The 18,733-nt window shown below is 50.6% G+C and overlaps 5 protein-coding genes across 5 annotated transcripts; 3 read left to right on the forward strand and 2 right to left on the reverse strand.

Moving 5' to 3' along the window:
- Positions 1-2,057: 2,057 nt before the first annotated feature.
- On the forward strand, positions 2,058-3,626 carry CONPUDRAFT_151611 (uncharacterized protein; the record flags this gene model as incomplete). Its single annotated transcript, XM_007768067.1, has 4 exons — positions 2,058-2,072; positions 2,123-2,197; positions 2,267-2,287; positions 2,346-3,626. 4 exons carry the CDS (start codon positions 2,058-2,060, stop codon positions 3,624-3,626), a joined length of 1,392 nt encoding a protein of 463 aa, XP_007766257.1.
- A 329-nt stretch (positions 3,627-3,955) lies between these two features.
- CONPUDRAFT_142812 (uncharacterized protein) lies at positions 3,956-8,021 on the reverse strand. The gene is made up of 17 exons (XM_007768068.1): positions 7,987-8,021; positions 7,755-7,899; positions 7,674-7,679; positions 7,529-7,611; positions 7,451-7,470; positions 7,343-7,400; positions 6,906-7,295; positions 6,463-6,816; positions 6,244-6,401; positions 6,122-6,190; positions 5,910-6,069; positions 5,731-5,848; positions 5,429-5,673; positions 5,140-5,276; positions 5,061-5,084; positions 4,215-4,991; positions 3,956-4,157 (listed from the first exon to the last, which is right to left on the reverse strand). Exons 2-17 carry the CDS (start codon positions 7,855-7,857, stop codon positions 4,064-4,066), a joined length of 2,796 nt encoding a protein of 931 aa, XP_007766258.1. The 5' UTR covers positions 7,858-7,899; positions 7,987-8,021; the 3' UTR covers positions 3,956-4,063.
- Positions 8,022-8,920: 899 nt separating this feature from the next.
- CONPUDRAFT_151613 (uncharacterized protein) lies at positions 8,921-9,406 on the forward strand (the record flags this gene model as incomplete). Its single annotated transcript, XM_007768069.1, has 1 exon — positions 8,921-9,406. One exon carries the CDS (start codon positions 8,921-8,923, stop codon positions 9,404-9,406), a length of 486 nt encoding a protein of 161 aa, XP_007766259.1.
- Positions 9,407-9,870: 464 nt separating this feature from the next.
- Positions 9,871-13,948, reverse strand: CONPUDRAFT_163679 (uncharacterized protein). The gene is made up of 16 exons (XM_007768070.1): positions 13,611-13,948; positions 13,526-13,531; positions 13,382-13,464; positions 13,307-13,326; positions 13,202-13,256; positions 12,760-13,152; positions 12,324-12,677; positions 12,103-12,260; positions 11,985-12,053; positions 11,775-11,934; positions 11,594-11,711; positions 11,286-11,530; positions 11,010-11,146; positions 10,932-10,955; positions 10,111-10,863; positions 9,871-10,053 (listed from the first exon to the last, which is right to left on the reverse strand). The coding sequence occupies exons 1-16, from the start codon at positions 13,702-13,704 to the stop codon at positions 9,960-9,962; spliced, it is 2,763 nt and encodes a 920-aa protein (XP_007766260.1). The 5' UTR covers positions 13,705-13,948; the 3' UTR covers positions 9,871-9,959.
- A 981-nt stretch (positions 13,949-14,929) lies between these two features.
- Positions 14,930-17,697, forward strand: CONPUDRAFT_71321 (uncharacterized protein; the record flags this gene model as incomplete). The annotated part of the gene is made up of 9 exons (XM_007767259.1): positions 14,930-15,004; positions 15,067-15,167; positions 15,312-15,576; positions 15,619-16,507; positions 16,776-16,855; positions 16,895-16,933; positions 17,113-17,228; positions 17,291-17,385; positions 17,555-17,697. The coding sequence occupies 9 exons, from the start codon at positions 14,930-14,932 to the stop codon at positions 17,695-17,697; spliced, it is 1,803 nt and encodes a 600-aa protein (XP_007765449.1).
- Positions 17,698-18,733: the final 1,036 nt, after the last annotated feature.

Consider the following 18,733-nt stretch of genomic DNA (forward strand, 5'->3'; position numbering starts at 1 on the left):
ATTATCGGAGGATTTCGAGGCAGTGTGAAACAATGTACAAGTAATATGCGCTTTACAACTACAACTACTCGCCGTGCTTTACCTTGGGGAGAGGTTTAGAGCACCTGCCGAAGCAGGTTAAGCAAAATCGCACTCTTGTCGCGCTCGCCCAAACTCTCGAACGCAAACTCCTTTCTGAGCAGGGCCTGAGGTACAAGTAGACAACCATCACATTTGCTATGGCACTGTCCTACAACTCGATGTGACTTGCAGTGTCTTTCGGCATTGCAGATCGACAACCAGCAACTTTTACTCATATGGGAAATATACTATACCGGCCAAACATCGACCCATCAGGGGCCAAGAAATATACTATGTCGGACAAACATATCTGTTCTCACGGGTCAAAAATATACTATGTCGGACAAACATCAGCCCCTCCAGCGTAAAATATACTATTGTGCCGGACAAACCTCCTTACCATATATGGTAATCAAAATATACTATAGCGGACCAACCTTGAGGGGAGCTTCCGGGGCCCTCGTTTACCCATGAGTGAGAAGGTTGCTCGAGAGTTGCTCGAGGGTAATACCACGGGCAAACTGTTATTTTTTGCTGGAGAAAAAAGAGAGAAAATGCGTGGAGCTCGTGAAAACCCCCTTCGCCGAGTTTTCACCGTGAGAAAAGTCAAAGGAAAGATAACCATTGCACCCGAGAGAGCGCCTTTTCCAGGCGAGAAAAGGTTAACGATTTCCCAGAATCGGCACAATTATCAAATTAGGCATCCATAATTGGACATTTATCCTTTTCTCACCCAGAAAAGGCGCTCTCTCGGGCTCAATGATAATCTTTCCTTTGACTTTTCTCGCGGTGAAAACTCAGCGAAAAAGGTTTTCACCTACACGCCTTTTCTCTCTTTTTTCTCCGCCGAAAAACGGCAGTTTGCCCGTAGTGTAAGCACGGCAGATAAACTGTGATTTGTCTGTTACAAAAAGTGATTGAAGAAGGCGAACAGATGAAAGCCTTTTTCACCCATCTTTTTCTGTGCGAAAAGTTGCTGAAAAGTTAATCTTTTGCCTCGGAGTTTGTATATCTGGGCGGACATTAGATAGAAACACATCCAAATCGGGAAGGTGGGGTCCAAATTCGGTAACCCGTCCATTTTACCAGCGCAAAATTGACGCAAATGTCGGCTAAAAGAATACCTTTTCCTGTGCAAAAGGGGGTTCCAAAACTTGGAGGAAAAGGCTTTCATCTCGCCACCTCTTTCTCTCGGTTTCGTCCCGGGTAAAATCGCCGTTTGTCTGCAGTGAAGGTCAGGTGGCGCTGCCGTGGCTGAGTCTGAATTTAGGGGGCAGGGTTTCAATATCGCGCTCAGATGGCGCGTACCGGTTCACTGCAGACAAACAGCGATTTTACTCGGGATGAAACCGAGAGAAAGAGGCGGCGAGATGAAAGCCTTTCCCTCCGAGTTTTGGAACCCCCTTTTGCACAGGAAAAGGTATTCTTTTAGCCGACATTTGCGTCAATTTTGCGCTGGTAAATTTGGCGGGTTACCGAATTTGGACTCCACCTTCCCGATTTGGACGTGTTTCTATCTAATCTCCGCACAGAAATGCAAACTCCGAGGCAAAAGTTCATCTTTTCAGTAACTTTTCGCACAGCAAAAGATGGGTGAAAAAGGCTTTCATCTGTCCGCCTTCTTCACTCACTTTTCGTAACAGAAAGATGACAGTTTGTCTGCAGTGGTTGCGCGTCAGTGCGCGTGTGTTCGGTGCAACGCAAGCAGAGGAGTCGACCATTCAAGCATTCATCGGTGAGTTATGCTCTCGTCTTCTCTCTTTATCCAGCTGTTTTACTTATGGCACAGTGTGCAACTATTCCTTTACCGCCTCCATGCGCTTAACTCCGGATTATATGCCAGTAGCTGACGACCTTCTTTTGACATCTTGCAGCGTCTTGCTTGCGTCTCGCTACCAGGACCTCAGCAGGACTCGCCGAGCGAATCAACTTTATAGCGTCATCGGGCCCCCTCAAGCACTAGACGCAGAAGCTATAAATCTATACTAAACACGAGCATGACCGAGAAAACTGTACGTAACGCGATGCTGGCTCTTGACGCACGTATTTATCAGCGCTTTAGAAGTTAACTACTTCGATGGGCATCGAAGACGAGACATACCGACCTCCTCGGGTCTTTAAAGAACTATCCGACGCTGTATGTCATTCTACATCAAGTATACCACAATGTGTTTGACTGACAGTATCTTAACTCGTTCACGTGTAGCTTCCACCAGTCAAGGCAAAGGTACAGGTACAAGTCGAACCTATAAATACAAATCATCCTATTCTGAACGCACCCGCAGAGCATGATAGATTCAAACCGACTTGCATCCTTCGAAAGCGCCTATCATAACAACACTTGCTCTGTGCAGGAAGTCACCGATATCCGCCGCTTTGTCCTCGACGGGTCTTTGATGATCAGTGATCTGGACTACGTACTCGCATCTTTGAGCAACCTTAGAGCGGAGCTGGCAGAGTCTATGCGCGAGTCGTCGAGGCTTATCTCAGCTGTGAACCGTCTACCGGTCGAGATCCTTACAGAAATCTTCTTCCTCGTTCGTACTCGACCGCGACCATCCCATCCTGCCATTGTCATGGGGTTCAACGTCTCCTTCAACGCTGCTCAGGTCTGCAAACGATGGCGGGACATTGCTCTTGGAACACCACGTTTATGGAGCCTCATTCACGTGAATGGGCCGAGTGCCCTCCGGAAGGGGGTACAGGGGCAGATAGATATGCTTTCCCGAGCGGCGCCCGTTTTCCCCTATCTCATCGTCGATTTCCCGGAAGGACCATCCAAGTTCCTGAGGAAGTTTAGCCGCGGGCTACTATCAGATTGTAGGGCAAGATGCAAAGGCGTGGATTTGTATGATGTGTCCGCCGATAGCATGAAGGCCCCCAGCTTCTTATACAGCAAAGTGCGGAAGCAGCTCTCACGCTTTGGTCAACTGGAGAGGCTTACCATCATAGGGTCCCACCTCAACGTTACCACTGCCGCGTTGCACACGGACTGGCGGAGATTGACACACCTTCGCATAAAGATAATACGGACAAAGGATGTCCACACTTTCTTCTCCGTGTCTGTGCTGCCTAGTCTTGAATCCCTTGTGTTAGAATGTTCAGGATTTCGTCTGAATCCCAACCCACTCCTCAAGAAGTATCCTAACCTCGTCGATTTCTTCGTTCGGGGTCGCATTTACTGGGAGCCTAAACAATTCTCACACGATCGGCTCCGGCGTATTTGTGTTCGGCCCGCTAAGCATCCCGCTGACGGCGCAAGTTTATTGTCGGCAGCCACTCTTCCTGCACTGACCGAGCTTTCGATACCCATCGATGGAAGGACGGAAGCATGCCTGAAGGACCTTTTTCGTCGCTCGGATTGTCACCTAGCACGCCTTTATCTCACTGGCGACCATCGCCAGCTTCATAATGGGAGGGAAGTAGCGAATGCGATAGGGGCGGAGCATTCGATCCCGTGGGTGGAGTTTAGTATTCGTCACGGGCACATGCAGATGATGCGAGAGCTGAGAGCCAGATGGTACGAGCGAGACTATGTTGGAGAAGTCGAGGATGAGAATGATTAGGTATTGCTGCATGAAGCATGTAGAGACCAGAGTTTACACGTTTCCACTAAATTTGAAACCTTCATTCTTGACGAGACCATACATCGAAGATGTCGTTTGGGCGCTCACTTATCTGACCCACAAATGTAGCACTTAATCGATTCAGACAAGGATGCACCCTTCGACCGTGCCAACCACGACACCCCCCTCGGCGCAAGAAACGTTCAACGTTCGTCGTTTCGTGAACGGCACTTCGTTGGCGATTAGTCATTTGAACCACATTACGGCACCAGGCGGAATGTAATGATATTTTATTCATCGTTATAGCTGTGCTATATTCTCTAACTATTTGCAGTTATAGAAGTACGCCCTTTGATAAATCGCAAACTTAATCATAACCGTTGTCGCATCGAGGCCACTTGATTTCTGGCTATCGAAGGATTCTCCGCACCTCCGGTTCATGAGCTACGATCTTGCCGATGCTGCGGCTGTGTCCCATCGCCGTACTTCGTTCCAGAGGCATTGCTAAGGTACGAACCCCAATCGTTCACTCTGAAACCGTCCAGTGAGATCCACGTCTACCATTAAGAGGCATTTGATAGAACATACTGAAAATCCGTCGGGGTGCTCGACCACATCACCGTCCCATTGCCATCCGTGTGGCTCGAACCAATGTCTGACGCGGTCGCCTGCGGAGTCATCGCCATTCCGTTCGTGCCCGTATTCTCGAATCCGGTCATAGCAGAGCCATCTATGCCGATACTTGGGTGCTGCTGCTGCTGCTGCTGCATGAGGTAAAACAAGAAGTGGTCGAATCCATAAGGTACATGCGAGGTCGCAGTTGAGTTGTCGCTACCATCCGCAACAAATTCTTGCGCATGAAAGCCGTTAATTTCACTGGTATCCCCAACATTTGAGGTATCGTAAGCCGCCATGATTGAGGACGGGTCTAGACTAGTGGCGCCAACATCAAGCCACGCTCCAAATGGGTCAAGATCGCCAGAGCGAAGAACGTGTTGCGTTTGAGGGGGCTGCGAGGTCGACAATGCAGTTGCGCCAAGGTTCATTTGATCATTCGCCGTCTGTTGCTGGGACTGATGTTGACGTTGGGGCTGTTCGTTGAAGAGGTGCGTCGTTGACGTAGCCTGAATGAACGATGTTGATGGTGCTTGGATGCTCTGCGTATGCATGTCAGGCTGTACGGTGCTACTCCGCGCAACACGACGCAGCCTTGCGATATTGCGTGGCTCAGATTCAGGCTGTTCAGCTTGCAGGACGGACGCCACAGAGGATAGATCCTCTTCCCGCTCGCGCTTGACCGCTCCCGTCGGCCTTGCTTGCGGAAGCGGAAGGTCGCCCGCGGACGCGAGCTCGTACAAGAGATCCCTACATGAGATGGTTCGCAGATGAGTAAGGCAGGCGGACTTGCACAAGCTAGTCTTAGTTTATACGCACCAAAATTTACCCGCAAAAGGATATCTATTATTATCCGTATAAGCAAAGTCGGTAGTTGGACGCCATAATAGGTACACACCGCCTCTCGCAAAGCTTGAGCACAGCCATGCACTTGTGCACATCCACCATCTCCTTCTCAGGATTGATTACCATTCCGGACCGCTTGCCGCCCCAGATACTGACCAAAAGCACAATACCCGATGTGACGGTTGCGGACTGCAAAGAAAAGTCGCCGTTAGCTCTGAGATATATAAGGGACCAGACAGCAAAAGGTGAGATTGAATGAGAATCGAAGTGGTGCGACGCTCATGATAATGCCCATTGACGTGACCACGTATAAATCCATGAACTACAGCCAGCTGACGTACCTGAATTCCAATGGGGAGCGGGGACATATCCATACCAGCTCGCCGCACGTATCCATCAACGACGTGACAACACGAGCGTGCTGCGTTCGTACATATTGCAAGCGAGGGATAAGATAGCGGCGATGGCTTTCGAGCCGAAGGGATAAATGGACGGTGGACAAGGATCTGCGTATAATAGTAGCCCGCATAAAGTGCACAGGATTGGAGGAGGAAAGTAGGGTCTTGTATGTTTGGGTCCCATCTTACTGTTGGTGACAGGCAGTGAGTGTCGCGAGAGCTTCGTAAAAACGATGATCGCTCACAATGATCTGGGACTGAGTCGATCCACTTGTTCAGCGCAGAATCTAGCTCGGAGACGATATGCTGCTCCCACTTATGTCCGGTAAAGCCAAGCATGACCTTCGACCTGTTGATAGAGTACTTTCGCCCGCTTGCTTATCAGTGCTCCAAGACTACCAGAGCTTTCCAAAGCTTTACTCACGATAGTCCGTAGCGCGAAAGCCAAAACCTGGCCGAGCTCAAGAGCACTGACAAAGTACGCAACGTAAGACGGTTTGCCTGGCGGTTGCTTGAAAGATTGCTCTGGATCTTGATGTTCCCAGTACTCGTCGTCGCAAACAACAGGAAAATCAAGATCATAGCTGCTCGCAAACACGTAAACACAATGTAAGTATCTTCGACGCAAAAGCTTACTCGGTGTCTTGTATCGCACAAGGTCTGCCTAAGCCGGTGCTGTATGCTCGGTCGAGACTAACCAGAATCCTTCACAGAGCACCATAAATATATTAGGGATACGTAGTCACGAGGTCACTTACCAGAAAGCGCGCTTCCAAAGCTCATCCTCAACTGTCGGTTTACGGTTGTACACCTTTCGCCTATGAGCACCAACGTCTTGGGCCAACCTGATGCCGATTCCAACAATTGTCCAACACGCTTGAGGCGTCGACGTCCCCTGTACATAAATCGCGGACAGCTTCACAAATACGTGCCTTAGTATTCGTAGTTCCGGCGTAGGAGTTGGTGGATAAACTTACACAATACACCTGCATATCCTCCAGACACGGTGGTGCCAGCAGCGTCGTTCTCATGATCTGCACCTGCTCAAAATACTGCCGTCCCGCTGAGTGCTCGGTCTCAATCCCCGGAAGCAGCACCCGAGGATCATCACATCCCGGTGAAGCAACCGCGCACACCAGGAGGACGACGGCTCCAAACGCCGAGTCGCGGAGGTGCAACCCATCGGCATATTTGCGCTCGAATGTCGGGCGGTGAAGCACAGGCGTGATAGGATTGTTGTAGGTAAAGTACAGATCGATGAGCTTGCAACACAGGTCGGGCTCTGGGAAGGAGTACTGTGGCTCTTCCATGTTTCTGCCTAGGTTCTCCCACTTGAAACGCAAGGATGGAGTAGATAGAGACGGCCAGTCAACATACAGCAACGCGAAGGATGTCATCGGTAACGTCCGAATGGACTCACCTGACGGGTGCGGAGGAAAGTTGGCTCTTTGCGATAAAAGACATCGAGCATATTCTCTGCTCGATCACCAGTGTGCTCCTTCTTGAGGTCTAGTGCCTGCTGAATGAGCTTTAGTCCGCTCGATTTACCAAAGAACCGATGGCGTGTTGGGTCGATCGCCATTTTGCGGATACTTTCAGTCAGCTTGAGGTCAAGCATATCCACCTCTTCGTCGCTTGACACGGGATCCTCAAGGGTGGGGGACTGATGTCTTGACCCGAGAGTGGATGATCGGTACAGCGGCTGCGACACGGAAGAGGGTGAAGAGGATAGGGCTGTGCCGTGCCCTGTCTGAACGTCATTCCCAGCTTCGTTCCGAAGTTGCTCGGCAACATCGAGATCGGGGCATAACTTCAGATGGTTGAGTCCTACGCTTCCAGCGCTAAAAAAGATGTCACCTTGGAAAACAGTCTCTCCATTTGTTGAAGTCTGCTCTCCAGACTTTCAACGTATCTGCTGTAGGTGAGCTAAACGCACGCGCTTATCACTGAGAATGAATTTCTTACTCTTTCGATACTCGACGTATCTACCATGCATGATAGTAGGCAAGTGATAATAGTAAGTGTTGAATAGACAAAACTTACCTTTCCTGCCTCTACATACGTACACTCCAAATCGTTCATGGAACAGGTCGTGCACTTGCTTCCTAGCATCCGATCTCCGTCACCTAGCATATATATGCGTCTAAAACTGGGGATATCATACACAAACTTCAACTGGGGCACGTACAGCGACCTATGATGGTGTTTGCGTCATTGGAGGAAAATTGGTAAGTGCGGTGAGGTGTAAGATAAGAGTCCCGATGCTTACTCTTCCTGCGCCGACAGACATCACAAGCTCGCTGAACTCTGCGTTTCTTGGCGCTTGTGTGGGACGAAATAGCGGCACTGGTTTCTTCCTCGGACGATGTCATGCGGGTGATGCAGAATAGTCAAAGTTCGATGTTTAGTGCTCCCTGCGGTGTCATTAACTAGGTCAATGATTGCCTTTCGAATGAAATATGCAGACCGCGGATGCGCAGGGGAGCAGCTTTGTGACTCACGAAGCATGTACTGGTAATCAAGGAATAACACTCAGCGTTTCAAGCCTTGAAGTCGTCTGGGGATGTTGAACCAAAGGTTGACCAAAGGCAGAATGGAGGTGGGAGTTACGGTGGTGCCGGCACACAGCACAAGACCTGACGCGTCTCGCGGCAAGAGATTACGTATGCGGATGGCAATCCCGTCTTCTTCGGATATCTTTCGGCGCCTCCGGTGGCAAATCCCGACCCAATCATCTGCGTAGTCCAGTCTGACGCGTCTGCTACGAGTCTTTGCCAGCGAGGGGCTACCACTGCTAAGAACGGAAAACGTACCTATTGCAGGTGAAGACAAACTATCCGTCCCGTTTTTCGTAACGTTCCTTTAGACTGCTGATTGACGATCTCTCATTTTCAAGTTAGAGTAGCGGTTTATTCATATTGGCGCCTTTGGCTGTTCTATCAGCACGTACCCCGCCTCACCTCTGGACTCCCTCGCACAACTACATTTCTCGCTCTCCCCCTTCGTTCTCTAGTACACGTCAAACGCTGCTACCGAAGGAAGCGGTCGCTTGCGGCATTCCCGGCCGCCTTGAGATGCTGGCTAGGATGTCTTTTGCTCCCTCATACCTAGGCCGTCTACATTCACGCAGCGAATCATCGCTTCATGGTAGCGTGCAAAAAGGGTTTCATATCTGCTTTCGAGCAGAAATGTAAGGGGCTCGACGTCCATGTCATGCGCAATGACAGGAAGAACCACTACAGCTATTGTTACAGCAAGATTGCAGAATGGATTCCTCGTTTCAGCAAGCTTGAAAGGCTAACACTCATGGATTCTCATCTCGACGTCCAAGTCTCTACCCTATGGGCCCACTGGAACAGACTTACACACCTTCATATTCAGTTACGGACCTTCCAAGATAGGGAAAAGTTCTACTCCCTCCCAGCGTTACCGACCATGAATGTACTTGTTGCGGAAGAACTTGTTCTCCCTCGAGATACGGAAAGCTTCTTCTTGAAATCCCCTACCCTTACCGACTTCTTCGCCCGACAACCCTGTTCTACGTGGCCTCTTCAACCATTCTCTCATCCCAAGCTCGAACGCGTAGCAGTGCACTGTTCCTCGGCTTATGTCGCCGATTTTATGTCCGCAACGACCTTGCCATCTCTCACGGATCTCGCTGTTTCCAGTATATCATACCATGACTCAAAGATGGAAGACGTACTTAACGGCCTCGTCCATCGCTCGGGGTGCCGGTTGAGACGGCTTAACATCCTCAATGGGTGGTCTCACGAGAAACGGCTATTGGAACAGCACAAGATCAGCAAAGCGTTGGCGATCCCGGTCGTGAACTGTGAACTTGACTGGGACAACATGACGATGATGCACGAGCTGAAGACCGAGTGGTACGAGCGGGAGTATTTCGTGGAACCTAAGCCCTAGAATATCGAAGAATCGGGCGAAGAATGACGTTAACTACTTTACAGTTACGGCGGTTAGAACGACCACTTCCAGTCGAGAGGGTTGTTGTGATAATATTGGATCAATATCTATGTAATTCTGTTGGAGTATCTTGAGGAGACGTCCTTGAGTTGAACTGTCGTTCGCGTGAGATGAGACCGGGTGGTGGTGAAATACAGCATGTGCACCCCGTCCCATGCATATGTCTCAACAGGAGATAGTATAGGACCACGCTGGCTTGCTTCCACGATTTCGAAAAAAGAAGGATTCAACCCGACGGTGAAGCCCAAACCAAACTGCCCTGGTGAAAGACTTATCAATAGCACCAAAGCTACATAGAGGGACATTCAAAGCGGGGCCCCTTGGTGAATCTCCGCTAGCGGTTTCCAAAATCGCCCCAAACTTGGACGCGCTCGACTGATGGCAAGCCTACTCACGGCCCAAGGGCGGTCATCAACTCTTTGATCACATAGCAAAAATATAAAAGGGCTATGGTGTAGCCGAATGACAAGAGTATGGCCTCCACGCCTCCGCTTTACGATTCGCGATCCTGCTGTTGCCATGGCTGGGTTCCGTCATTGTAGTTCGTGCCAGACACACTCCTGAGGTATGCACTCCAGTTGTCCACTCTAGAGCACCCGAATTAGCTCTACGTTCTCTACCAGTGAACGGAAAAGAGAACGTACTCAAAGCCATCAGGGGCATTCGACCATATTGACATCATATCATCGGACGACATGGACTGTGAGGCCTCCATCGCCCTATTCATGCCCACACTCTCATATCCGCCCACAGCAGAGCCCTCGGCCCCGGAAGCTAGTGGCGGCTGAGGCTGCTGCTGCTGCATCAACTGCAACAAGAAGTCATCGATTCCATAAGGCGTATGCGGCGCTTCATTGGAGGATGCAGCATCACCAGCGTTGAGGTCGTGCGTAGAAGGGTCGCCAGCGTTTACTGTCCCAGCGTGCAAGCTATCGTAGGCCGCCATAATAGTTGAAAGGTCTATGCCACTAATATCACCATCGGGCCACGCTTGAAAGCGGTCGTGTCCATTTAAATGAAGGGCGAGTTGCGGTTGCTGAGGTTGTAAAACCGAGGACGCAGCTGTGTCAGATCCCATCTGATCATGTATCGGCAGTGGTATAGAGTGCTGTTGTGTCTGCTGTTGCGACTGCATTTGAGAGTATGCCGTTGGTATAGTCTGACTCCATGAAACGTGCGAGGCTTGGGTGCCCTGTGCCAACACGTGTTGCACACTACCATCACCCGCGACGCGGCTCGAGCCAGCGATAGCGCGTGGCTCAAATTCAAGTTGTCCAGACTGTGGAAGAAGAGCTGCGGAAGGCGTGTCGTCTTCTCGTTCACGCTTGCCTGTTCCTGCCGGCCTTGCTTTTGGAAGCGGAAGATCACCGGCAGACGCAAGCTTGTACAAGACGTCCCTGAAACAAGCACGGAAGTCATGATTAACACGAGCGGGCTTGTATATGCCGTAATAACATTTACGCACCAGCTGTTTCCCGCCCATGGGTACCTAAGTTTATCCGTGTGAGCAGGATTTGTTTAAAAAGTCAAAACAAACACACACCGCCTTTCGCAAAGCTTAAGCATAGCCATGCACTTGTGCACATCCGCCATTTCTTTCTCAGGGTTGATTATAAGCCCGGTCCGCTTCCCGCCCCAGATATTCACCAGCAGTACAATACCTGCTGTGATTGCTGCGGCCTGCAAAGAACAACATTCGTTAGCTGACATAGTATGACACATGAAAAGGTGAAGCTATTCGTGAACAGAAATGCGACCATGACGGTCCATGGCAACACCCGTTGACATGAAGTTCTTCTGCTATAGCCAGCCGACGTACCTGGACTCCAGAGGGGACAAAGAGCATATCTGTATCAGCGCGTCGTACACACGCATCAACGACATGGCTGCATGAGCGTGCCGCGTTCGTGCATATTGCAAGCGAAGGGTATGATAGCGGCGATGGCTTTCGCGGCAAGGGGATAAATGGACGGTGAACAATGATCTGCGTATGATAATAGCTCGCATAGAGTGCACACGATTGGATCAAGAAGATGGGATCTTGTATGTTCGGGTTCCATCGTACTGCGTTCGGGTAACAGAGGATAAGCGATAAGAACAATGGGGCTAGCAACGGCGGACACTGACAATGTTCTGGAACTGAATCAATCCAACTGTTCAACGCAGAGTCAAGCTCGGCGACGATATGCTGCTCCCACTTGTGTCCAACAAAGCCAAGTAAAATCTTGGACCTATTGATAGAGTACTTATCACCGCGACCATTCATTAGCTCCATGCTGTCAATAATTCCCGGAACCATTTCACTCACAATGGTCCGTAGCGCAAAGGCCAATATCTGACTGAGCTTCAGAGCACTGACAAAATATGCGACGGAAGATGGTTTGCCAGGTGGCTGCTTGAACGCTTGATCTGAATTGGCGTGTTCCCAGTACTCGTCGTCACAGACGACGGGAAGATCGACATCAAAACTGCACACAAACGGGTAAGGGTTGTAAAGGTAGCTTAGGCGAGATCTTACTCAGTGTCTTGTATCGCACAAGGCCTGCCTAAGGCGGAGCTATATGCTCGATCGAGACTGACTAGAATCCTTTACAGAACGCCGTTAATGAGGAAAACGTAGACTCGAGGGAACGTACCAGAATGCTCGCTTCCATAGCTCATCCTCGACTGTTGGTCTACGACCGTAAACCTTTCGTCTATGAGCACCGACCTCCTGGGCCAGCCTGATACCAACCCCGACGATTGTCCAGCACGATTGAGGCGTCCACGTCCCTTGTACATAAAATGCGGACAACTTTACGAACGCATGTCTGAGTGAGTATACTGGTTTATTATAGAGGTTAGCGGAGAAGCTTACACAATACACCTGCATATCCTCTAGGCAAGGTGGCCCCAACAGCGCCTTCTTCATAATCTGCACCTGCTCAAAGTATTGCCACCCTGCCGAGTATTCGATAGGAGATCCGGGCGGTAGTACCCGAGGGTCATCGCAGCCCGGTGCGGCAACCGCGCATACCAGGAGGACAACAGCTCCAAATGCCGTGTCACGAAGGTGCAAGCCACTGGCATACTTGCGCTCGAATGTCGGGCGGTGGAGCACAGGTGCGATGAGGTTATTATGGGTAAAGTACAGATCGACAAGCGTTCGGCACAGATCGGGCTCTGGGAAGGTATACGACGCAGCTTCCCTATTCTTGCCTTGTGTGTGCCGCTTGGTGTTTGAAGTGGGAACGAAGCATGTAGAAAGGGGCCTAGTCAACACGTACCGTAGATATCGGCGGAGGATAACGCACCTGGGGGGTATCGATGGACTTCGGTACATCGCGATAGAAAATGTCGAGCATATTCTCTGCCTGATCACCTGTATGCTCGTTCTTGAGGTCCAACGCCTGCTGGATAAGCGTTATTCCGCTCGATTTACCAAAGAAGCGATGTCGGGTCGGGTCGATTGTCATTTTCCGGATACTTTCGCTCAGCTTCAGTTCAAATTTATCCACCTCTTCGTCGCTGGACACGGGCTCTTCGGGTGTCGGGGTCTGGTTTCCCGAGCCGAGAGTGGGTGATCTGTACAACATATGCGAAGCGAGGGCGGATGAGGACGAATGAGATGCGTCATGCCTCGTCGGTGCGTCATTGTTATCGCCTTCCTTCAGAAGCAACTCGGCGATGTTGACATCGGGACAGAACTTTTCGCGAGTGAATACCACATACTGCATCCATTGAAGCCGAGCTCACCTGGGAGAAAAGTCTTTCCATCTGTTCTAATCTCTTCTCCAGGCTTTCAACGTATCTAAATCGAAGGTGAGATCGGGCTAGCCAACGCGCGCAAGTCGATCTTACTCTCTTGAGATTCGGCGTATCTATGTTATACATCAGGAGAGTGCGCATTGAGCATCCGGTAACCAGGAGTCTCACCTTTCCTGCTTCTACATATGTGCACTCAAAGTCGTTCGTTGAACAGACTGTGCATTTGCGTCCTGACAGTCGATCTCCGTCACCTTGTGCATATATGCGCTTGAATGATGGGTACTGAGAGAACGTTGCAAACAGGATACTTACAGCGATCTGTGAAAATAGTTATATCATCAGAATGAAATGAATAGATATCGATACGGCGATATAGGATCGAGGGTCAAATGCCTACTTTTTCGTCGACGACAGACATCGCAAGCTCTTTGAAGTCTGGGTTTCTTGCCTGTGCGCGAGTTAGCGATATAGACATCTTCTCCCGTTGACATTGTGTGTTGAATGAGTCTAGTTCAAGTCTCGAGGTTTGATGTTTCAAGCGTTGATGTTTGCCTTTTCGATGATTTGAGATTTGTGGAAGGTTGATTGAGAGAGCGAGGATGTGATTAGATGTGACTTATCACGTTTGATTTACACATCAAAGCGCAACACGCTAAATTTCCTAGTCTCGAAGCCGCCAAGAGGGGTTGAGTCAAAGGTCGAAGGGAAGTGACAGTTGTAACAAGCCCGACGCGGACGCGTCTTGCAGCAAGTAGCTTATGACTCAGCGCGACGGACCAACCCAGACTTCTCGGACTCGGATATCGTACCGGTAGCGCCGGTTGTCTCTACGCCCGAAGGGCGCATCTGAGTGGCCTACAATACATTGGTTCGTGTTCATAATCGGTAAAGCGTTGGCGGTGCCGGTAGTGAAACCTGGCGATGTAGCACGAGGCAAAGACTGTCTAGTATGAGCGGGAGTACATATCCTATATTATATGTGCTAGATCCTGATTTCAAGTTTCAACCACTGATACTAACAGCTTTCACGACTACGGGCAGTGCATTTGAACATCTACCTCCAGCCTGAAGGATTGTTGTGAGTTTGAAGGACTCCAAGGATAGTCAGAAAACGAGGTTCTTGAGTTGAATTATCAATTACGTGCGATGAACCAGGCGACGTTAGCTTTAGGCTAAGAGGTATGTGCAGGTCTCGACTCTCGCAGCACGCGCACCTAGGCCAACGCGTGGTTTCAGGAGATAACGTGAGATCACACTGGTCTACTCTCATGCTTTCGAAGGAAGAACAATTCGACCTAACCGTGATCAATCAAACAACATGTCAGAAACATGAGAGTTGCACAGAGGAGAAGCCAGCGCGTGTGGAGCCTGTATTGAATCTCCGTCGGGAGTTTCCGGAATCACACAACACAAACGCGCCTTGAATTGGTGATGCGCCTACTCTGGTCTCCCAATAGCGGCCGTCAACTGTTTGTTCACATCCCATAACAGATGCTGTCTTTTGCGACCGTGTCCGTGAAAGAGAATAGCGAAAACGCTAGACTGCGTAACATTGCACGATGAATGGGGTGTTCTGGACATCCAGCCGCAACGTGTCACATAAATCCGCGGCTAACCATATGCGCCTCGCAACATAAGTACGTGCGCGTTCGCTCTTCTTTTTGTCAATCCCTTGACCTCCACCTACTCGAAATATCTCCCCAATATCTGCAGGCTATGTCACTTACCTCCACTATTGTCCGCAGAGAAGAAAACACCTCTGGAACGAGCAGACCCACAATCGGAAAGGACGTAGGTCGCACACTATCTTTGCCGTTCATATCGCGTTCTCATAAGCACCAACGGCTCTTCAGGTCTCCGCCACAGCATCCAGTTTGGATCCCGAAATCACTCGAAGCAATGTTTTCAAAGCGCTCATCGATTCTGTAGGCGTCGATCATTGTCAGGCTATGAGGTATTTTCTGACCGGGGCACCATGTTTGCGGCCGTATTTAGCTTCCATCGGTTAGACAAAAGATACATGTGAGGCGCATCAACCTTTTGCCCTACGCATCAAGCTTATGTCTTCGGCGTTATGCGCCTCGCAGCATGCACTCAGCTCTCATGCCGCCGCGTCCCTTGAGGCTGGTGACCTCCGCCGCTTCTTGAATGACGCGTCTCTCATGATCAGGGACATGGAATACGCTGTTTCGTCACTGAATGGCCTCGAGGACTCAGGACACACCTCCACACGCTACCTTTCTGCTGTGGGACGCGTTCCCGTCGAAATCTTGACCGAGATCTTTCTCTTGGCGCGGACCCGTCCGCAGTTGTCACACCCTGCAGTAAAGCAGGGATTTCACGCCTCTTGGAACGTGGCACAGGTGTGCAGGTACTGGCGGGACATTGCATTGGACATGCCGCAGCTATGGAACATTGTGCACGTTCGAGGGACATCGGAGACACTCGGCTGGGGCAGGCGGGGACCGGACGAGATGCTTTCTAGGACGCGTTCCGCAATTCCACATCTCGTCGTTGACCTTCGGCAAGCACCGACGGAGCTCTTGCAGAGGTGCATCTCGGGAAGGTTGTCTGCGTTTGAGTCAAGGTGTAGAGGTGTTGATCTCTGCGCCTTCTCCGGCGACCTGAGCAATCGCACCTCTTTCCGGTATAGCAACGCGCGTGTATGGCTCGCACGGTTCAGGCAGCTGGAGCGGCTCACGTTGGTAGGCTGCCAGTTGGACGTAGACCCCGTTTGTCTGTCCGTAGACTGGCAGAGGCTGACGCACCTCCACGTACACCTGCAAGCAGGCAGAGATGTGAACACCTTCCTCTCGGTTTCTCAGCTGCCGAACTTGTGTGTCCTCGTCCTCGACTGCTATGGCGTGTTTCTGGACGGCCCGTCCCTCTTCGCCAACTACCCCAACCTCGCCGACTTCTTCCTGTACGGCGCCGTTTTTTGGCACTCACGTCAGTTCACACACGAGCGTCTCGAGCGCGTATGCATCGACCCGTCGCGTTATGGTTCTGACCGCCACGCCGGAGGCTTCTTGGACGTGGCGACACTCCCTTCTCTCACCGAGCTCGCTATACCGTATAATAGTACTGCAGAAGGGCATTTGACGGGTCTGCTACGCCGTTCGGAGTGTCAGCTGAATCGGCTACAACTCATAGGCAGCAGCGAACAAGAGGACGAATGCTGCGAGACACCAGCAAGGGAGATGGGAGAGAGGTTGAAGATTCCTGAAGTCGAGTACGACGTTCGGTGTGGAGACACGGAGATGATGCGAGAGCTGAGGGCCAAGTGGTACGAACGTGAGTACGAGTTATTGGACGATGAGCTCTGATTACTTTAGAATGGTCATAATCATAGATACCATAGATGAGTCATAGTCTTCGATGTGCTGCTGCCCACGGGGGTCCTACAGCCTGCCATGCGTTAATCACAGATGCCTCCGCTCGATTCTATTTATTAAATGCGTACTAGTTCGGATAGCACATGCACCGAGTTGATATACAGCGCATGTACAGTACTTGGTCCTTGATGTGGGATATAAATGAAGTCTCTTTCTCCAACGTGTAGTTAGCAAACGCTGGATGATACACGACGTCACCTACTCGGGGTTCGGTCTTGAAAACATAGGCCTAACTGCCGCTGTCCTGGTGAGGTGACATAGTATCTACTACTCAATTGGCATTTAGGTCAGCCAACGCCCCTTCACCGTTTGCATGGAGCTATGGGTAAGCCTTGACAGGCCTGTTCCTTAGACTATTTTTTGTTGGTATTATGGCAGGAGACGCAACACATGACCTCATAATGAGGTTTTAGAAGGTAAACGCACCATATGTCGATGCTATTCTGTGGGTGCAGTCCTTCCAGTACTCATCATTGCTTCATTGCTCACGACATCTAAGCCTAGGCCGTAGCCTGGCTTTTACCTTCGGCTGACGCAGAAATTCCTTACAGAGCCCAGATGCTGAGGTTATCGATGGAGGTGCCTCAGATTCGGACTGTCCACAGAGTAATCGAGTCACAGTATGTGCTCATCGCCTTCTATTTAGTTCATCATTGCATAACCCTTGAAAGGCTGGTGTCAGACATGACGTCACGGGCTGGGACCCAGAGCAACTTTATACCGAGATTCGTGTTGATATGACCCAGATATACTACGAGCTACTGACGGATTTCCTACGTAAGTGGCAGCATGCGATCCTTCAGTTCCATATATCAAATTTCACGCGGACGACGCGATAAGCCTGAGTGTCGCAAGTGGACAAGTCGTGCATGTGTATACCGGCAGGCGCCATATGCATCGCAATCCTTCGATGAGTACCCGGATAGGACTTAACAAGTCTTCTCAGGCAGTGTGCGAATAAACGAGGATAAGTACAACCTAGGACTTATCCGGCGCTTATCAGGAGAGGTTGTCAAATATGGACCCATGCGGCTGAAACAGCGGCTGGGATTGCCCAAAAAATACGCGCCAGTGTGGACTGCACACTGAAACTGTACTACCGATATCAGCGAAGTGCCAGACAGCGGCGTACCTGGCTCCGCTTGATGAACTGAGATACTACTGCTTTGATCTTTGTGGCTGCGTTTCTCGTTCTCTGTTTTTGCTCATGTTTCATTGTTGCGATCATGATGGAACCGAACTATGGCGCCGTGCACCATACGCTTTTTGTCGAAGTGTACTCCAACGCTTCTCTAGTAGAGTTAAGCACAATAAGGCAAAACTTGGGCAAAGCCGACATTACTGTATCAACGTGTCGTGCGAGTCCCATTGCCATGAGACTCGTGTCCACTAATCCGTTGGGGATCCACCACTGGGGGTCGCCGGAACCAGCAGCACCGTGGCAGACCGTGGCACGGTTTCCACACCGCATGTCAGGTCCGCGGCATGTTGACAGTTGCGTCGGGACCAAAATCCAAAACTCAAAAGTGTGGGGCCCCGCATGCAGAAGCGTATTTAGCTGATGGGCCGATCATTCCCCACGGTTCGTTCCGCGTGGATGTCAGTGCGGAGTCCCTGCTCCGTCCCAGCGCTGTCACTTCGCCCTGCTTCTTCGGAGTGTCCGCAACAGTTCCGAGGTCAAGGAAGGGACGTAACGTGATGAGCTAGGGCGAGCTGCACGACAGACATGGCATGCTAAGCTAACTTACCAGCAGAAACACAGGAAGAGACGGTTCAGCAACGCATTAGCGCAAGGCCGTGGGCTCCTTAATGTCCATACGCATTAATGGACGTTCACCGCTCCAAAATGCAGGTCCAATGACCGAGGATTAAAAGTAGGCACGGAGCACGGTTGCCTACCCTACATCCAGACGCTTCATGTATGTTCCGAAGTCTTCGGCTGTGCTGGCAGACAACGTGAAACGACCAACGTGTGCATCCTTACGAAAGGTGCTAGACGAACGTTATACACCTCCTGCTGCATTGCCCCTTTGATAGAGGTGACGCTTAACAATGGGGTATATCGACACATATCGTACTAAGCAGGCTTTTGGCTCGGTTGCAGGTCTCTGCCCTCTCTCGCATG

This window comes from Coniophora puteana, assembly GCF_000271625.1.
Source record: "Coniophora puteana RWD-64-598 SS2 unplaced genomic scaffold CONPUscaffold_3, whole genome shotgun sequence".
NCBI classification, from domain to species: domain Eukaryota; kingdom Fungi; phylum Basidiomycota; class Agaricomycetes; order Boletales; family Coniophoraceae; genus Coniophora; species Coniophora puteana.

Coding starts and splice junctions, on each gene's coding strand:
- CONPUDRAFT_142812 (XM_007768068.1), bottom strand. CDS start 7,857: ATGACATCGTCCGAGGAAGAAACCAGTGCCGCTATTTCGTCCCACACA. Junction 7,401..7,450: donor ATACGTCGAGTATCGAAAGA/GTAAGAAATTCA, acceptor GCTCACCTACAG/CAGATACGTTGAAAGTCTGG. Junction 6,070..6,121: donor TGTGCGATACAAGACACCGA/GTAAGCTTTTGC, acceptor GTTTGCGAGCAG/CTATGATCTTGATTTTCCTG.
- CONPUDRAFT_163679 (XM_007768070.1), bottom strand. CDS start 13,704: ATGTCAACGGGAGAAGATGTCTATATCGCTAACTCGCGCACAGGCAAG. Junction 13,153..13,201: donor TGGAAAGACTTTTCTCCCAG/GTGAGCTCGGCT, acceptor ACTCGCGAAAAG/TTCTGTCCCGATGTCAACAT. Junction 12,261..12,323: donor AGGATATGCAGGTGTATTGT/GTAAGCTTCTCC, acceptor GCGTTCGTAAAG/TTGTCCGCATTTTATGTACA.